The sequence below is a fragment of the Gossypium hirsutum genome, chromosome A01 (assembly GCF_007990345.1).
Source record: "Gossypium hirsutum isolate 1008001.06 chromosome A01, Gossypium_hirsutum_v2.1, whole genome shotgun sequence".
NCBI classification, from domain to species: domain Eukaryota; kingdom Viridiplantae; phylum Streptophyta; class Magnoliopsida; order Malvales; family Malvaceae; genus Gossypium; species Gossypium hirsutum.
Window position 1 is genome coordinate 69,986,464 of NC_053424.1, and position 19,669 is coordinate 70,006,132.

General features: G+C 33.8%; 1 protein-coding gene across 3 annotated transcripts; it reads right to left on the reverse strand.

Moving 5' to 3' along the window:
- Positions 1–2,946: 2,946 nt before the first annotated feature.
- On the reverse strand, positions 2,947–6,259 carry LOC107939157 (ras-related protein RABC2a). Of its 3 annotated transcripts, XM_041111962.1 has the most exons (7): positions 5,844–6,258; positions 5,667–5,735; positions 5,363–5,428; positions 4,650–4,771; positions 4,010–4,041; positions 3,575–3,776; positions 2,948–3,311 (listed from the first exon to the last, which is right to left on the reverse strand). In XM_041111962.1, exons 1-6 carry the CDS (start codon positions 5,983–5,985, stop codon positions 3,758–3,760), a joined length of 450 nt encoding a protein of 149 aa, XP_040967896.1. In that variant the 5' UTR covers positions 5,986–6,258; the 3' UTR covers positions 2,948–3,311; positions 3,575–3,757. The 3 variants fall into 3 exon arrangements, with proteins under 3 accessions (XP_016727932.1, XP_040967896.1, XP_016727930.1); XM_016872441.2 differs by lacking the exon at positions 4,010–4,041 and having other exon boundaries at positions 2,950–3,311; positions 5,844–6,252; XM_016872443.2 differs by lacking the exons at positions 4,010–4,041; positions 5,363–5,428 and having other exon boundaries at positions 2,947–3,311; positions 5,844–6,259.
- Between the last annotated feature and the right edge of the window lie 13,410 nt (positions 6,260–19,669).

The window sequence follows — 19,669 nt, forward strand, 5'->3', positions numbered from 1 at the left end:
TGTATAACCAAAAAAAGAAAAATATACAAACATATTTGAGTCTATGATCTTTATCTGGATGCTAGAGTCGATGCTCGAGAGCTCAATATGTACCCAACCTATGCACAAAAAACAAATCGTATGCTAAGTCATAAAGCTCAGTGGTATTGATTTCTATACTTCAATTCAATATAACATATTAAATAGTTAATAACATACAATTTCCATGTTTATACTATCAATTAATACAAATGCACCATATAACCAATATCATTCAACACATCTACATATGCATATATCACCATTATGTCAATACTTAAGATGAACTATCTAAACATTTCATGAACTAGTAATCTATATGGATATTTCATACCATTATTACAACGCTAGTCAAATTTTCATAATTACTCAACTTGTAACATAAATTCATGTTTCGTTCCATTACCAATTCAAACGATTCATTCCTTATGTTACCAAATCCACTCACCGACTCATTAACTGATTCACATGATCTTTTACAAACTCTCGACATTCAATGTCGTATATAAGTGTCTATATTCCAACTTTGTAAGATTTAATCAATTTCAATCACTATTCAACCAAATCACAATATATATATCCCTTAATAGCATGAATTGGAATCAAGTAGATACATGGATCCCAACCATCACACCAATTTGGCACTCAGTGCCTCATCGGAACGTCCGAAGTAAATAGATTGCGCTAACCACTCGTCGGTATAACCGAAATAAAAGTTGTGCCTTGCATTCATTGGAACATCCGAAGGAAAAATTCACCCAACTATCGTCGACATATAGTCAAAGTAACTTGTACTCAATCTATCCTATGGCATGCCAATTATATTCAATTCTGCCCAAAAAGTTAATAGGATAACCAATTATTCAATTTACCAAATACTACAAAATGCATTTCATCATCTTCAATTCACAATTCAATTCATCAATTTATCATATAACATAACATGTTCCAGCCCAATTCAAAATCAATTTCACATTTTCATCAAATTACACTATTTTTAATTTTGTTCAATTTAGTCCTCTATTTCGATAATGAATCACAATCACAATAATTCAATTCAAATAATCATTTTGAACTCACATTCATATCATACTATACAAAAAAATATAAATATTTAATAATTATAATGATTTGAATCATAGAAATATAAACCAAAGGCTCAAGTTACTCGTCATCAGCTTTCGCCTTTCCTTTCACTCTCGACGGCTCTGCGTCGTCTTTAGTTATGAATAATAACCAAATATGCACAATATTAAATTCCAGCTCAAATTTAATCAATTACAAAGTCACGCATATTTTGTAATTTATTCAATTTGGTCCCTAAAACTAGGACTAGCATAACTTTCAATTTAAAGCCTCGGATTAAAATCACGTTTCAGCAAAACTCATTTGGGACCCTCTATTTTCTATCCTTACCAATAATTCATGATAGTTTTTTATTTTATTCAATTTGGTCCCTAATGTATGAAACAACAATTAAGCTTTACAATTTAGTTATTTTCTTAAACTAAACTTAATTTCTATCAATTTAACACCTAATACAGTCAATTCTCAACAATGGTATCTCATAAAAACTTCACTAATTGATCAAATTGATCCATGGGCTAGCATGATCAAGCTTCCAAGATAAAAAAAAATCTATAAAAATCTATAAAAATCAAAGAAAAATGGTTAGGGACTTACTTGAAATTAAGGCCAAAAAGCTTAAAGAAAACAACAATGGTGTCCCGCCTTTGTTTTGATGGTAGGCCGGTTGGAGAAGATTATTCTTCTTCTCTCCTTCCACTAATTTACATATATATAGATTAAATTTTAATTAGTTTAATTAATTAGGATTTAATCTTAATTAAAATTAATTTACTTAATTTAATCCAAAATCATCATTACTATCCACCAGCACATGATTAGTAATGGTTTATTAGTCATTTTGGCCATTTGAATAATTGAAATTTAAGTCCCCAAGTCATTTACCAATTAAAAATCCATAGCAATTAGATTTTACAATTTAATCTCTGATCCTTAATTAAACATAATTTCGACTAAACTAAATATTCAAATTTTAATTCATCTAAATATTAACTTCGTAAATATCGCTAACTAATATTTAGGGACTCGGTTTATAAAAACAAGGTCTCAAAACCATATTTTTCGATACTACTAGAAACTGGGTCGTTACATAAATACTATAGAACTATACTCACCTATAGTTTTAAAATATGGTAACCTCATATGCATCTAATTATAATGAGCTTTAGGTAGAATTACCATTTTTGATGGTCATATCTTTCCTTTAATCATTTTTAAGCATATTTAATAATCAAGAATTTAATAGTCAATCAAGTATTTAACTATCATGCATAATATAATTTGATAATCGAATCTTTTATCTATCCTTTTCAAAACCAAAATAAGTACAATATTGATTCATATCAAATATAATATCAAAATTTTAAAAGAATTTAGAAACATACCAAGATTGAATTTGATTAAATATATTATTCTGTGCAACATAAAAGTACTAATGAAAAATTGTAATCAATGTTGTTGGTGTAGGTTGAAGTCCTCTCTTGGTCGTTCTTTTTTCCTCGAATCTTGTCTTTTTTTTTTTTCTCCGATAACTGATTGATTAGGCAAGTCAAGGGTGCTTAAAGGTTTGAGGTACAAGTTTGATTCCTATGCTTCAATTGTGTTTTATTTATTTACTGCCATCTAACTTAGCAATTTTAAAAACAACAAGATATAGAAGAATAGAGAAAGATGTATATTATTTAGGGATATTTTCAATATTTTTCTAAAATATATATTTATAAACATACGCATAAATAATATAAAATTCTATTTCTAATTGACATTAGAGTTCGAAAATACATTAAATTTATTATTTTAATGGACATCCACTCTATAATAATAAAATATTTATAACAATTCGAATATTATTTCCTTTATTAATTGAGATCAACTCCACCAATTCGAGGGAACAACCTTAAAACTCACTTTGCACCCGAAACTCTACAACTGAAGTTAATTTGAGTGATGATACAATTAACCAATGGGAACTCCATTTGAAAGAAGAGCAGTACAGAAATATAGTACGAAGTAATATATCATATACAATATTTGTTCACAATCTGTTAATTAAGACGGAAGCTTAAAGCCACCATATGGTTGCATATCAGTGCAATTTAAGAGCAACATCCACCGCCTTGATGACCTCTATACTCTGGTTTATGCTTTAACATGTTTCTCTTCCCTATAGCAGACCCCTCTTCTAAAAAACTTGGAACTTCCATTATCTGTAAGAAAATCCAAAGCTGGTTACAACATAGTAGAATTGGACACAAGTACAAGTGATATGTGCCTAGTTGCAAGATATGAGACTTGGATCCCACATAGGAGAGAATGTAATTTCCTTTTGTGAGGTTTACATAGTCCTATGCTCAACAACCTTGAGAGCTAGATTTTGGGATGTGGCTCTCTAAAAGTTCATATCAGTAAGATGCGAACACTCTTAATGATTATGTTATATAACAGCCCTACTGCATCATTTTGAACTGACCTACAGCCAAGAATATTTTGTATTATATTGGTTGAAAGGTTGACGAGCAAACTTGCTGTCACAAAAATATATCTTCAATGCAAGCCCCTCAAAGCATTGCTCCACGTTTTTTTCTTGTTTTGGCACTGCATTCAAGAAACATGCATCCAAGGTCCTTTGCAAGATCCATCCCTTCTTCTCTACTTACAGCCCTTTCAGAATCCTTAAACATAAACAAATCGGATATAATGAAGCAGAATAAGTAGGCAGTGCAACAGTATGAGAGACATGAAGTGTCTAGTCTGCATTAGTAAGGAGAGATATACTGCAGCTAAAAGGGAATCATTAAAATGTATTTATTGTTAGAATTATAAAATAGATCAGAAATAAAATTTAATAAACCAAAATCTATCATATCAAATCATCAAGAATAAAAAACTATATGCGGAAGCTTACCTAAATCCATGAATTTCTTCAAGTTTTTCCGGCTTCCAAATTAGCACACAAAAAATGTCATATTAAAAAAGATATCTTCTGTGTAATTTGAATATTATAACCCTAATATTTATAATATTGGCATAGTAGTTTTAATTCCTAATTAGCTCATCATTAATTAAAATTTGATTATCTACACTTAACCCATACTTTATTTAATAATTAAAGCGGAATAAAATTTTAACCAAATTAGATCAGTCTCATTTGAGCTAATCTTATTATAGTAAATAATAACATTTATCTCAATTTAGTTAAGTTTTATTTACATGAAACTCTCATTGATGGTTAAACTGCAATACTATGTTTTTTTTTTCTCATAAAATCTTGTATCTATTTTCGATATAGGAGAAAACGTAAGCAGAGTATTCTCTCATTGGCTTTTGAAGGAATTATAAGGGTGCAATGCTCCCTTTACAACTTATAAACTTTGTTCCATGAACTTTTCTCAACATGAATAGAGCAAAGGAGTTCTTTCGAAGATTATGAAACAGTCAGAAACTTATTAATGTTTCCATAACCATTTCAAGTGTTAGGTGTGAAGTGATTGAATTTTCTCTTCAAAAACTAAATTCACGGATCGGAGAAAGAACGGTAGACTTACTCTATCAACTTTATTTCCAACGAGCATCTTGACACAGTCCCGGTTGGTAGAATAGAGCTCCACTTCTTTCGCCCAAACAGTGGACAAATTTGTGAAGGTTTCTCTCCGTGTTACATCGTAAACTATAACCAAAGCCGAGAAATAAGTCAAACAATTGTTGTGGAATTTAAACACCGGACAAACAATAGTGAAACGATGAGGCAAAGGGAATAATACTTGTGCAGAAAAAAGAAAAAGCGCCATGGAATTGCATACAGATAGAGGTCCTCCAACCCAGCAGAGATGAGGTTCATAGCAAGGATTGGTCAAGGAATTGATAATACAAGTACAACTACATTACGAATAAAGGGTACAATACAAATAAACGGTTTCTTATTTTCCTTCGTGTACGAGATCGAGAGAAAGGGACCGGGTATTTCCAATTTGTTTCTTGTATGCTGTCCTTCAGTCTTAATTAAACTATTATTCCTTTTATTTTTCTTAAACAACTTCTAAGTTGTCATAATCTTTCATCACACATAACCAATCTCCTAATTAGCCAGTCCAAGAGGAAAGCTTAAAACCTAATTTAACATTATGCATGCCAATGTTCACGGCTGTATCTACCGTGTGAGCTAAGAGCCGACTTTAAGATCATTATCAGATGCATGAAAGGTTATGATAATGTTTTGCAGTCAGTCAAAATCATACATGCACCATAAAGATAATCTCACCAAGTATGATCCCTTGGGCACCTCTATAGTAAGAGCTTGTTAGTGTTCTGAACCTTTCCTGTCCAGCTACATGAAGCATTATGGTTCCACAAATCAATCATATTATTTCTCCATATTGCAAGACAATTGCTTTAAGAAAATAGGGAAGATTAAATAGCTAGTCAAAGATTAAAGACGCAGCATTAAGCTACGTAAAGCTGTGATGAAAATGATGCCAATGTCATATTAATGTATTAGTGAGCATTAAATCAGTAAAAATGAGTGTAAAATAAAGAAGCCAATGGAAATTATACGAGGTTCATACCAGTATCCCATATGGTAAGCTTTAATCTTTTCCCACCAACTGTTAAAAACTTGATCTTAAAATCCACACCTAAAACATGGATTCAAACAAAAAAAAAACCTAATAAAATTTCACCATGAACACTAATCAAAGATCCAGGACTTTGAAAAGATGAAGAGTGAAGAAGAGAAAACGAACCAATGGTGGGAGCTAGATCCTCTGCAGAAGCTGAAATTAAGCTAACAAGCAAACTACTCTTGCCTGCACCTGAGTCTCCTATCAATAAGATCTTGAATGAAAGATCATAGCTTCCACTACTTTGCCCTGAAGATGATCCCATTTCGATTTTTTTTTCTATCCAAAAACGAAAACCCAAACTTTTAAAAATAACTGCTTTTTTTAATCTTCGTTTAGAAGGTCTCTGTTGTATCCAATGATGATCACCCTGCTGAATGGCCTTTTTTTCCCTCTCAAAAGCACGGCACAGTGAAACTTGTTTTAATGTAGAGGAAGAAAGGAAGGAAATTTCGTTGTAAGAGAAAAACAAAAGAGAAAATTGAGAATCAGTATGTTGTTTGAGAGAAAGGAACACGGGCTTAGTGGGAACTCCTCCCCACAGCAAAACGTTGTACTTTTCCTTTTTTGTTCTTGGATTCGCTGTCGTTTTCTTAGAGAAAGATTGGGGGACGTGTATTGTGGGTCCTGGTTTAGATTGCAGTGACGTGACACGCGAGATATGGGAGCGTGTCTTCAACGCCTCTTCAACCGTCTGGTGGAGGGGGTTTGCTTTACATGGGGGAAGTTATTGAATTAATGTCTAATTTTAGGAATAACAAAGGAACTGCCCTTAATTAATTAAAAAAATAGAAACCAAAGAAACAACTCAAGAATTAAAAAAAAAAAACTCGATACTCAAAACGTCCATATGCTCGACAAACTCCAAAAACAAAATAAGAAAATTAAAGAAAAAATTAAAACGACCTTCTATATAAAAACATAACAGCCTTCGGGATATTATTATGGGATATTATCTTTTAACAATTTAATTCTTACTGAGATATTATAAGATATTATCTCTTAGCAATTTGATTCCTAATGAGATATTATTATGGGATATTATTATGATATATTATCTTTTAGTAATTTGATTCTTACGTAACTACTACTGTAAATATATGCATACCCTTGTGGTCTATCAATAAAATTCAAGAGATTAATCTATTCTTGTTACGGCATCTGTGTAAGGTTTTTGACACAATTTTTTTTCCCTTTTGTCATTCTAAATGGCCAGCGACGAGACTTATCCTCCACCACCACCTAAAATTGAACCTAACTCTCCATTTTTCTTGGGTCCTTAAGATCAACCCGGTGACTTTATTACTCCTATTCGATTAAAGCTCAACAATTTCAATGATTGAGTTTATGCTATTTGTGTCACTTTATCTTCTCGACACTTGATGATACCATTACAGATCTTGTTCCATCTTGGTTGAAGGATGATTGGGTTATCGTTCATTGTATGCTTGTGTCTTGGATTCTCATATTGTCAATCCGGAGGTAAGATCGATGCTTTCCAATTATGATAATCCAAAAACTTTGTGGATGATTTACATGAAAGTTTTTTATTGTCAATGGTCCACATATTCAACAATTAAAAGTAGATATTAGTCGTTGTGAGCAAACCAAGACTATGAGTGTTGCAGTTTATTTTAGCAAATTAAAGGTATTGTGGGTGAATTAGATAATCATGAATTTTTTATTTGTTGCAAGTGTGGACAATGTTTATGTAACTTAGGGAAGGCGTATGAACAATGTCATGAGCATGATTGACGTCATTAATTTCTTCTTGGTCTTTATTATGATTATTATGCCGAGATTAGGTCTACACTGCTTTCCCAAAATCATTTACCTTCCTTGAACCAAGCATTCTAGCAAATTACTCAAGAGGAACGCGTACGCAGCATTACACAGGTCAAAGAAGAGAAGCCCAAAATTTTAGGCTTTGCGGTATGCATGGAGGGTCATAATAAAGGTCGGACTGATTATATTGATAAGTCAACATTGTTGAACACTTATTGCCATCGCAAGGAGCATGATGTGGCTACCTCTTTTGACCTATATGGCCGCCCAGATTGGTGGCTCGAGAAGTATGGGAAGCTGGAGATGAAAAGTGTTGGATGCGGTGGAAAGATAAGTGTCATATCTTTCACGCAACAAGTTTTCATGGAAAAGAAAATGTGCGAGCCAATGCTACCATCGTACCTACCAACCATGTAGAAATATCAGTGCAGAACACAGCAGAGGCAGCACAAGTGTTAAGGGGCGGCACTTCCCTGTTTTACCTGTGACACCCCTAAAGTGACCCTAGTCGGAAAGCGGTTTCAGGACCACTAAACCGAGTCACCAAATTATTTGAATGTGATATTTATTGTCTAAAATATGTGATTATGAAGGTGTGAAAGTTTTAGGCTTCGATTTAGTAAATTGCATGTGAATTTAGTCAAAAGGACTTGTGGGTGACATTTTTGAAATGTGATAGGCTAATCTACAAGGACCTAATAGTGCATTGAATCAAAAGGGAGGACTTGCATGTCAATTTTCCCCCCCTAATATGTAGTGGCCGGCCATGAGCATGGGTGGACAAGATGTTATGGCTAAAAACATGTCATAAACATGTTTGGGTAGTGCATTATGTAAGGATTAATAAAATAAAGAGCATGGGTGGACAAGATGTTATGGCTAAAAACATGTCATAAACATGTTGGGGTAGTGCATTATGTAAGGATTAATAAAATAAAGGGCATGGGCAATAAAATATTAGTGTTAGTAGGATGAGAAACAAAAAAAAGAAAAGAAAGGATGTGTGTGATTGTCCCCCCCATTGCCGTGAGTGAAGAAAAGAAAAAAAAGAAAATTTGTTCATCCTCTTTCATTTCTTTTGGCCGAAAATTCTAAGGAAGAAGGAAGGAGTTCTTGCTTCATGTTTGGTTTGGAAGAGGATTAGGAGGAGGTTTGGCCATACTTGTATCTAGATTAAGCTCAAGAGCTTAGAGGACCAAAGTTGGATAAAGGAAAGGAAAAAAAAGTGATCGAATAGCCGCCGAAATCGTTCGACAACATCCGAGGTAAGTTTTAAGTGATTAAACGTTGAGTAAATTCAATCATAATAGGACATAATGAGTTGATTTAATAAGATATGATGTGGTCATGATATGTCTTAAACTCAAATGGTAAGTTCATATGTGTTTGGACTTGGAAATTTAAGAGCAAATTGTAATAATTTGCTTTGGACAGCAGCAGTAACGTGATTTTAGAAAATCACTATAAATTGTTGGTGTGGAATTATAGGCTGAATAAAATATGTAATCAAGGATTAATTAGTCTAGTTTCTTATAAAAGAGACCTTGTGAGCAAAGAAATTTTCTATAAAGAGATATTTAAAGTTGTGTGAGACTGTGTCAGAATGACTCCGAAATCCCCTATTCTGTTTTTAGAAAATCATTATAAATTGTACAAAAATGGTTATAAGATAAAATTTATATGCTTAGACTCCTTAATGAGTCTAGTTTCAAATGAAATCAAATACAACACATTTTGAATTCTGTAAAATGAGAAATTTGATTCGTAGTGAAGAGTGGTCAGATTAGTCAAACAGTGAAATAGGGGAAACTTTAAGAAAAATCTGGTATTGATTGGCCAAACCTAAAATTCTGGAAATTTTATGGATGGAAGATATATGAGTCTATATTCAGGAAAAATTAACGGCAAGTGATTTGGAGTTTTGTAGCTCCGGTTATAAATAATTTAGTGACCATTGCTCAGGAAAACAGCTCGTAGTGAATATGTGATTTTGTTGTAAACATGGATAAAACTTGTTTTAGTTGCTCATAAGCTATTGATTAAACCCATACTTGAATTCTAAATCATGATATTGTAAGCTTATGAGTATTCGAATATGAAATGATAGTATGGCGTAAAATTGAATTAATTGGAAAGTGATGGATGTAGATTCAGCCAAGACCAAGTCTGTACATGATAGTATATGTGGTATGTGAAGTATATTTGAATAAATGTGAAAGTGTATATATGTGATAAGGCCTAATGGCCAATGTGATGAATGTGAAAGTGTATATATATGTGATAAGGCCTAATGGCCGATGTGATGAATGTGAAAGTGTATATATGTGATAAGGCCTAATAGCCGATGTGATGAATGTGAAAGTGTATATATGTGATAAGGCCTAATGGCCGATGTGATGAATGTGAAAGTGTATATATATGTGATAAGGCCTAATGGCCGATGTGATGAATGTGAAAGTGTATATATGTGATAAGGCCTAATAGCCGATGTGATGAATGTGAAAGTGTATATATGTGATAAGGCCTAATGGCCAATGTGATGAATGTGAAAGTGTATATATATGTGATAAGGCCGAATGGCCAATGTGATGAATGTGAACATGTGTATGTGTGATAAGGCCGAATGGCCAATGTGATGAATGTGAACATGCATATATGATATAAGGCCGAATGGCCAATGTGATGAATGTGAACATGCATATATGAGATAAGGCCGAATGGCCAATGTGATGAATGTGAACATGTGTATGTGTGATAAGGTCGAATGGCCAATGTGATGAATGTGAACATGTGTATGTGTGATAAGGCCGAATGGCCAATGTGATGGATGTGAACATGCATATATGAGATAAGGCCGAATGGCCAATGTGATGAATGTGAAAGTGTATATATGTGATAAGGCCGAATGGCCAATGTGATGGATGTGGAAGTGTATAAATGTGATAAGTCCCGAAGGGCAATTGTGTCAGTACTATATCCGGGTTAAAACCCCGCAGGCTTTATGCGAGAATATTATCCTGATTAATGTCCGTAGGCTTGGTGCTCGTACTATATCCGAGCTTTAAAGACCCGACGGCTAAATGCTAGGATTCAAGTAAGACTTTGATATTGAGTATCTGCATTAAGTTACCATCAAATAAGTATTATGAATTCAAGATGTTCAGGTACGTATTACTTACTCATCGGTGGAGTGATTTCGAGGTGAATTATCAGTATCAAAGAGGTAGGTAAATGTGATTAATATTATAACTCCAAATGTGAGAATGATCTAATTGGTAATGGTATGTTTGTATAATAAAGTATGCAATGAAATATTCTTATGTATTAGTGCATATTCTGCCCAAAAGCCTTATGATCTGAGTATGGGTTGGGTTGAGCTAGATGTGCCAGTACAAGGTAAGGATTATGATTTGTAAGCTTACATATATGTGATAAGGAATATGTTGGTTCTTTATGTGCCTCTGGTAATTTAGTACTTGTCATGTTGAAATACTTAAAAGTATGGATGTGATTATGAACAAGTGGAAAGGATTATTGAAAGTTGAAAATCGATGAAGAATGTGCTTTGGAAATATTTGACCATCTAGGTCATTATTATTCGAAAGTATATATGTGGCAGCCAAGTGTTGCATTTAATGATATTATAGATCAAGATGAAGCTCTAGATTAACTTCATCGAACAGTTGAAATGAATGACCAATGATAGTGATTGAGAACACTTTGTTTTGCTTAAAACTTACTAAGCATTAAATGCTTACTCCGTTCTTTGAATCTCTGTTTTATAGATTTTGGTTCGTCAGCTATCGGACTCGGGATTATTGAAGTCGAAGTCGCCCACACTATCAAAACCCTTTTGGTACACTTTTGGTTGAACTCTGAAAATGGCATGTATAGGACTACCCTTTTGTTGTTGGTCATGTACCCTTCGGTTTTGTATAATTTTGGATAGCCATGCGAAAATGGCTTATATATGTTTGAGCATAATGTTATAATCATTTGGTATGGATATGGTTATTGAGAGGTGTGGATATGATTAACAAGGATTGGCCATGGGAATGGTTAATCACTATCATAATTTGTGCTATTTATGCTAAAAGGGCTAGTTGAATCATGGAAACTTGAAATAGGTAAAGTCTACCTTAAAGGCAGATGCTGATAGCAGCAGTGATGTAGATTTGGAATATCACTAAAAATAGTAGGAATGGAATTAAATAGTGAATAAATTATTTAAATTAACCTTGATGAATCACTTTCATATGGAAGAAACGAAACGGTCATATGAGTGGTATGTTAAGAGATAATTAGGTTTTCGTGAAACAGGGCCAGAACAGCTTCTGGATTCCCTGTTCCGAATTTGGAAATTCATTATAAATTAACCAGAGATAATTAGGAGTCATGCCATATATGTATAGATTCCTCTCTGAGTCTAGTTTCTATAGAAATAAACGGCATCAGTATTGAAGCCCTGTACAGGGAGATATCCAAATTGTAATGCATGAAGGTCAGTGTAGTCGTACCCTGTAACAGGGGAGACTTTAACTAATAAACTGTACTAATTGGCCCGACCAAAAAATTCTAGAAAACAATATGTAGATGGACATATGAGTCTAGTTTCAGGGAAAAATCACGAAACTGATTTTCGAGTTGTGAAACTCAAGATATGATTTTTAAGGTGACAGCGACACAGTTAGCCAGCTGTCTGGAAATTTTTAAAATGGACTGCGATAGTAATCGAATTTAGTCTGTGAACCCCTCGTGTCCGGCTCCAGCAACGGTCTCGGGTACGGGGCGTTACATTACCGCTAAGCAATGGTAGTCCTTTTTGGCAGTGTTCAGTAATAAACAATCAACTTCCAATTAGTTGAATGGTAAGTCCAAGAATAATTGGATTATTGATACTAGGTGTTCTAATCATGTTACGAGTTATCTTATGTGTTTGACGAATGTGAGAGATGTTGTAGCATGTTCCATAGAATTCCCTGATAGCCAAACAGTGGTGGCTACCAAATAAGGAATGGTTCAATTGACAGGCAAAATTCACTTAAAACACGTTTTTTACGTTCTTAAATTAAACTGTAATTTAATTTTGATTTCTTAGTTGAATGATGATATGAAATGTTTTGTCCAATTTTCTACTAACATATGTGCTATTCAGGACATTCATTCGAGGGAGTTGATTGGAGCGGATGAGAGATGAAATGGACTTTATATAACACACTATACCCAGTTCGCTCGCCCAACTCGAGCTATAAGGTATTACAACTATAAAACTATAACATAGTTCAAAATTAAATAAAAAATACCAAATAATTCATTTACAATAATTTTTCCATGTTACTCAATCAAAACGGAACTTAATTCGAGCTTACAGAACATTTAAAACAAATCATGAACAATTCTAGATGAAAATGAATTTTTTACAAAAAATTGAGTAAAAAGTCTAAACTGATGTCACATAGCCGTGTGACAAAGCTCAGCCCATGTAGCTCAAGAACATGGTCGTTTGGTCAAACTGTGTAACAACCTATGCCCATGTAACTCAGGGTCACACGGCCGTATCGCCAGGTCATTTGAACAAACTTGTACCTAAAATCAAACAGACCACACAGTCATGTCTTGCAACCATGTGGGGCACAGAGCTGTGTGCACCCTAAAATACATTCAAACTCAAGCAATTTCGCCTACACTTCCTTAGATACCAAGCCATTCAATTACTATCACATAAACCTATTCAAAATGTACCAAAACATGTCAAAATATATCAGTTCACATTCAACTTACGTGCCTAACCAATATGTCACAATTGGCACCACAATTCAAACATGAAACATCAACCATTCATGCCATTCAAATCAATCATTCCAACATAAAAAATTACCAACATCCATAGCCAAAACATGTTATTACCTAAACACATTTAAAGTCATTCAAAACTTGACCAACATCATCTCATTACCATATATCAAACAAGTACTAAACATTTAACACATCACAGTTTCATATAATCTCATTCACAACCAAAATACCAAAACATGATCATTAACTTGCAACATAAACATCCTATATACATGCCACAAGTAACCAACTATCGAACTTCAAAATCTACTGAATTGAGTGACGGTAGGTGTGAGCTTCTCATTGATCCGATCGACACGTTACGAACATCCAAAATCTATAGAATGGTAATAATACGGGTAAGTATATAAAATACTTAGTAAGCTCATACAATATAAACTTTCACTTCCTCAAATTCTTATCATAAACAAATTCAATATAAGATACAAATAAACCTATCAAAATTCAACCCACATCATCAACTAGATATAATGCATTGAGCTCGACCATATGAACAACCATAAGCATTCTCGTCTCCAAGCAAACCAATTTTGATCTCATAACCAAAATATAATAGTCATTTAGCCGATCTCAAATAGTATGTCTCCAAGACTTTAATAGCAACCATTCCCGATGGAATTTCGTAAAAGACCTCAGTATACAGGTGAAAAAAATAGTGTCTAGTTATCCGTTATGGTTAAACCTACACAATAAATTGACTGGCCAAGGCTTAATATTCATGTATTCTCAAGTTTGAAACATATACAGGAGCTCAAAACCTAATCCTTTATTCTCAAGTCTGCAACATATACAGGAGCTCGGAACCTATTCATGTATTCTTGTGTTCGCAACATGTAACAGCCTAATTTCCAGTAGTGTCGAAAACAGTGATTCGAGATCACTAAATTCGATGACTGAGTTTTAAAATTAAATAAATTAATAGTTATTAGTTAAGTGAGATTTTAGAAGTATTTTTAAATTAGTGAATTTTGTGAATTAAAAGAATTTATTAGGAAAAGTTAGTCTAAAATGAGGTACCGAGACCTTGATTTCATAAACCAAGCCGTAAAAATTTTTATAAATATTTACGGAGTGTTAGTGAGTTAGAATTAAAGTTTCGTTAGAAAATTTTAACGTTTTGATAGTTAATTAATTAAAAAGGACTAGATTGAAAAAGATGCAAAACTTGTTAAAATGATTAAATAACTTAAGTGTTAAATGAAAGATAACTTAAAAGTCAAATTAGCCTAAAGTAAATGGTTGAAATGGTTACGGAAAAAAAACCAAAGAAATTGGGTGAAATAAGGGTAAAATTGGAAATTTTGCAAATTAAACAAATAAAATAAAGACTAAGTTGAAAATCTAGACATTTCTTCTTTTTTATTCAGCCAAAAACACCATTAAAGAGTCTCTAAGTTTTTTTTTCATATTCTTGCTACAAGTAAGTTCAATTCTTGGTTATTTCTTGTAATTTTTGTGATTTTGAGACTTTTACAACTAGGTCCAACTATTGAATTCATTAGTTTTTGATTTTATGGGTGATTTTGAAAGTTACTATGAATGAGTGCTGGACGTTTATGATGAATTATCATGGATTTGAAGCTTTAATTTCATTATATGATGATTTTATTAAGTGATTTCTATAGAAATTGATTTTTAGGAACTAATTGTGAAAAAGTTAAGAATTAGGGTTTTGTACTGAAATTATGAATACAAAAGGTTGTGTAGTAGTTTAGAATTGTGGAATAAAGTGTTTATTGAGAAAAATTAGTTCAATTGATGGGTTAATTGATTAGGGACTAAATTGTAAAAACTATAAATTTAGGGTAAAACTGTAAATTCAAAAATTGAAAGGCATAAATTGTGAAATGAATTAGAATTGAATTAGATGCTAATGAATAGAAAATTTTATATTTTAGATCAAGAATCCGAAGATAAACGTGGAAAAGAGAAAGTAATGGATTAGTCTATGAATTTCTACAAATTTTACAGATTGGCCCAGGTAAGTGCATATGGTTAAATTTTATAATTGATTGTTAAAATTTGAGATTATATAATGTATTTTTTCATATTTTTGTTGTGGAACCATGATTATTGTGATAAGATGAAAATCAAAACAAAAGTTCAAATTGAATAGAATGCAAGATTGAGTACGATCATTCTGTGGTCAGTGATGAAATTAATGGATAAGACCATGGTTGGACCATGGCAAGTGATACGGCCACGCCCCAAGTCACACCTAGCTTGAGCAAGAAGCCTTTGGAGCTGGCTCAAGGTCCTATCACCCGAGCACAAGCCAAGCACTTCAAAGAGGCTATCTCAGCCTTAATAGATCAAGTGTGGGGTGAGACCTTAGCTAGACACATCGAGTGAGCTTAGGTCAGCCTTACAACTTTACCTTGCAACCTTTTGCAAGCTGAACTCAACTCGAAATTATCTCAATGAGTTTAATTCAGCTCAATCTCAGCTCATTGAGCTCAAATCTATTTCTTTAATTTATGCGTTTAAGGCCGGAATAAATTAATATCCTTAGTTAAAATTAGTTAATTAGTTTCAGCTTATAAATATGTTCAAATCTGAATCTAATAATTAAGTGTTAAATGTGTCTTGTTTTAATATATGTTTTAAATGTGTCTTAGCTTAAATACATGTTATTAATATGTCTTAGCTTAAAACATGCTTTTAATGTGTCCTAGCTGCTACTGAATTAATGTGTCATAAGCAAAATTAATTTGTTGAATTATATGGTGTAGCTACATACATGGGACGGCTTGAATGCAAGTGAGCTGATGTTTTCTTTCTCCCAAGATGACCGTCTAGTTCTCCAAAGCAGCTTTGAAAGCTTTCACATTGCTGGAAATTCTTTTCACATTGAATGACCATTCGGTTATGTGCTTTCACACACAAGGGGCTTCTCAAATTCGGTTTTCACACTTACATACCCATTGAAGTGCTCTAAGTTGCGATTAAGCTCATTGACTCTTCAAGTAACCAAGGCATCTAATTAAAGCTAATTCAATCACAGTGACCAAATTTGTCTAGCCATTTCAGCTCACCATCCACTTCATTTAAAATCAAGCTACTTGAAGACATCAAAGGGCTGCCCTTTAGCATCTCCAAAGCTGAAAGAAGCTTCAAGGAAGCTACTAAGAAATTTCCAAGAAATTTTAGCTCATTTAAGCTGAACTCAAATGTCTATTTAGCTGCCTTTATGCCTATTCGGCTAGCCTAGGAATGTAGCTATAAATACTTATCTATTTGCTAGTTGTATAGAATTTTTCTACTTGAATGAATTCTGAGTTATTTGTGAGTATCTCAACTTTCAAATTTAGTTCAAGACTCAACTTGACTTATCTACTTAGCTAGTGGCGTCAATCTGTTTCTTTTATCCGAACTTATCACTTTCAAAGTGTGGCGTTCACCCAAAATTGATACCTCTGGTTCCTATCTTCTTAGATAACGAGTCAAGGTCCTATTTTTATTCCCAACCCACCTTAAGAGTCTTATAAGTCTAGGGTCAACACTCTCCTTTAGTGTGGTTCATTCTTGACCCTTAACTCATATTTCCATCCCATCACCACTATCACCTTAATTCTTTTGTTTTTCTTTATTAGCCAAACTATTCTTTTTATTTACTTAGCCCTTTTGAACCTATTACTAAAGCCTCTACTTATCCGGATTCACCCTTTTGTTTCTAATAGAACAGTACTTCTCATTTTAACGATCAGACAACTACACGACTTGAACACCTCAACGAGGCCGTGGTCGTATCACAAAGTGTGGAATGTAAGACCATAGTTGGGATATGGAATTTTAGTGAAAAGATCATAACTGGATTATGGCATTATGAACGTAAGACCATGGTTGGACCATGGTAGTATATGTGTGTACATGTAAGACCATAGCAGGGCTATGGCATCATTATAAAGTGAAAGACCATAGCGAGGCTATGGCATTGTGATATGTGCAAGACCATGGCAAGGTCATGGTAATATATGTGTAAGACCATAGTTGGACTATGGCTTTAAGCAAACGATGTACTCAAATCCGTAAGACGTTCTCTAATTTGACAATAAATGGCAAGTGTTATATGAATTAAAGTGATAGAATTCAATCAGTTCTGATATTGAGCTCAATCAAGTGAATTCATCATTTGAGATTGTGATTGGTAGGGAATATTAATGAAATGCTCTATTTAATGTTTTGTTATTATTCATTTGGTAAGATTTTTTTTTGAGCCTATGAACTTACTAAGCTTTCATAAGCTTACTTTTATGTGTTAAATGTTCATTGTAGGTTAACAAGAGTTCAGAGGATCGGATCAACATATCGGGCCACACTATCCAGATTTCACCGGCAGATTTTGTAAAACAACTTATGGTTTATATGGCATGTATAAGATGGAATGAAAAGAAAGTAAACTTGTAATATGGTTATGAATGGCTCATATGCATAAATGTTGGTTCATGTGCATGTATTTAGATAGTAGTCAATGAATGGAATTACATGGTAAGTTATGAAAATGAGTAATGTGATGACACATTAGGTTTAAAACTTGATATTTGACTTGAGTTGGTTGCATGGCTGAGTTATATTGGTCTACGGAAATGTGTATGGAGGTTGGTTTTGGAAAGGGTGAGAAAAGTGGCCTTAAAATGACCTATTTTCGTCCATACAGGTAGACACATGGGCGTGTGTCTTGACCGTGTGTGACACACGGCTTGGCACATAGGCGTGTGGTCCGGTCGTGTGTCCCCTACATCTTAAATTTGAGAAAAATAATGCTTAGAATTGAGCACATGGGCAGAGACACGGGCGTGTGTCTCAACCGTGTGCCACACGGCCTAGAATACGGGCGTGTGTCTTGGTTGTGTCAAAACTGCACCTTAATGTTTTGCAAGTCAAAGAGTTACACGGGTTGGAGACACAGCCGTGTGATCTGTGTCATTTGGCCATGTGAACCACACGACCTACCGACACAGGCGTGTGACCCCTTTACGTGTGAAAATTTTTGAAATATCGTGAAAAATTTCCTAAGTTCTCGAATTATTCCTGACTTGCTTCTAATGCATAATTTGGGCCTCGAGGGTTCAATTGAGGGACAATATGATTGATTATGTATGATTTCAAATATGAATAGTAAATGTTATGAATTAACGGTAAATGTTCTGAAAAACTTCAGTAATGCCCCGTAACCCTGTTTTGACGACAGATACGGGTTAGAGGTGTTACATTTATTGGTATCAGAGTTTCGATTTAGTCGATCCTCAGAATGAATGTGATGTGTAGAATGTTTAGAAATACATGCCATATAAATCTGTGATAGTGTGATGTGTGTGATCCGATCTAATCCTTGTTTTTCTTATAGATTGTAAAGATGTCTGATAGACCTGAAACAGTAGAGTGCAAACCTCTGAACAAGGGACAAGTAGTAATGCTCCAATTTATCTTATGCAAGAACAAGAACTTAAAAATATGATTTATGGATTTATGAATCAATGGTACAATGAGATGATGCAATAAAAGAATTAAGCTCAGCAACCTCTTACCCCTAATGTACCACCAGTAGTACCCCCGGTTACTTCTCCACCTCCTTCAACAACTGAATCTAGTACGCGAACTCCAATAGAAAAGCTCAGGAAGTTTGGGGCTAAAGAATTTCGGGGAAGATCGGATGACGTTCTAGTCAAAGCTGAATATTGGCTACAAAATTTAGTAGGAGTTTTTAAACAAATGGTTTGCTCTCCGAATGATTATTTGAGATACGTTGTCTCTTTCTTAAAAGAAGAAGCATACAATTGGTAGGAGACTCTAGAAAGAGTAATACCTGAAGAGAAACTTTCTTGGGAATTATTCCAAAGTGAGTTTAAAAAGAAATCTGTCGGTAAGAGGTATCTGGACAAGAAGAAGAGGGAATTTCTCGATCTGCGACAAGGGAATCGAACAGTAGCTGAGTATGAGAGGGAGTTTGTGTACCTCAGTAATATGCTCGAGACATTGTACCATCTGAGGAGGAAATGTGTATTCGATTTAAGGATGGATTAAATGATGAGATCAGAATGATGATTGGGGGTACAGAGATATGTGAATATGTTGTTTTGTCTGATCATGCACAAAAGATGGAACAGGTGTATAATAGAAAAATGCAACGGGAAAGAAAGAATAAAGAATCCTATAAGAGAAGCTTCTTCAAGACATTTTCATTATTTCCGGTTAAAACGTTTAAAGATGATTCTAGCCAGTCTACTTCAATAATGGAAAGATCAAATAGAAATAAAGCAACTCAGCAGGAATTTGGGGTAAATGTTAAACATGCAGCTAGTGTTAGC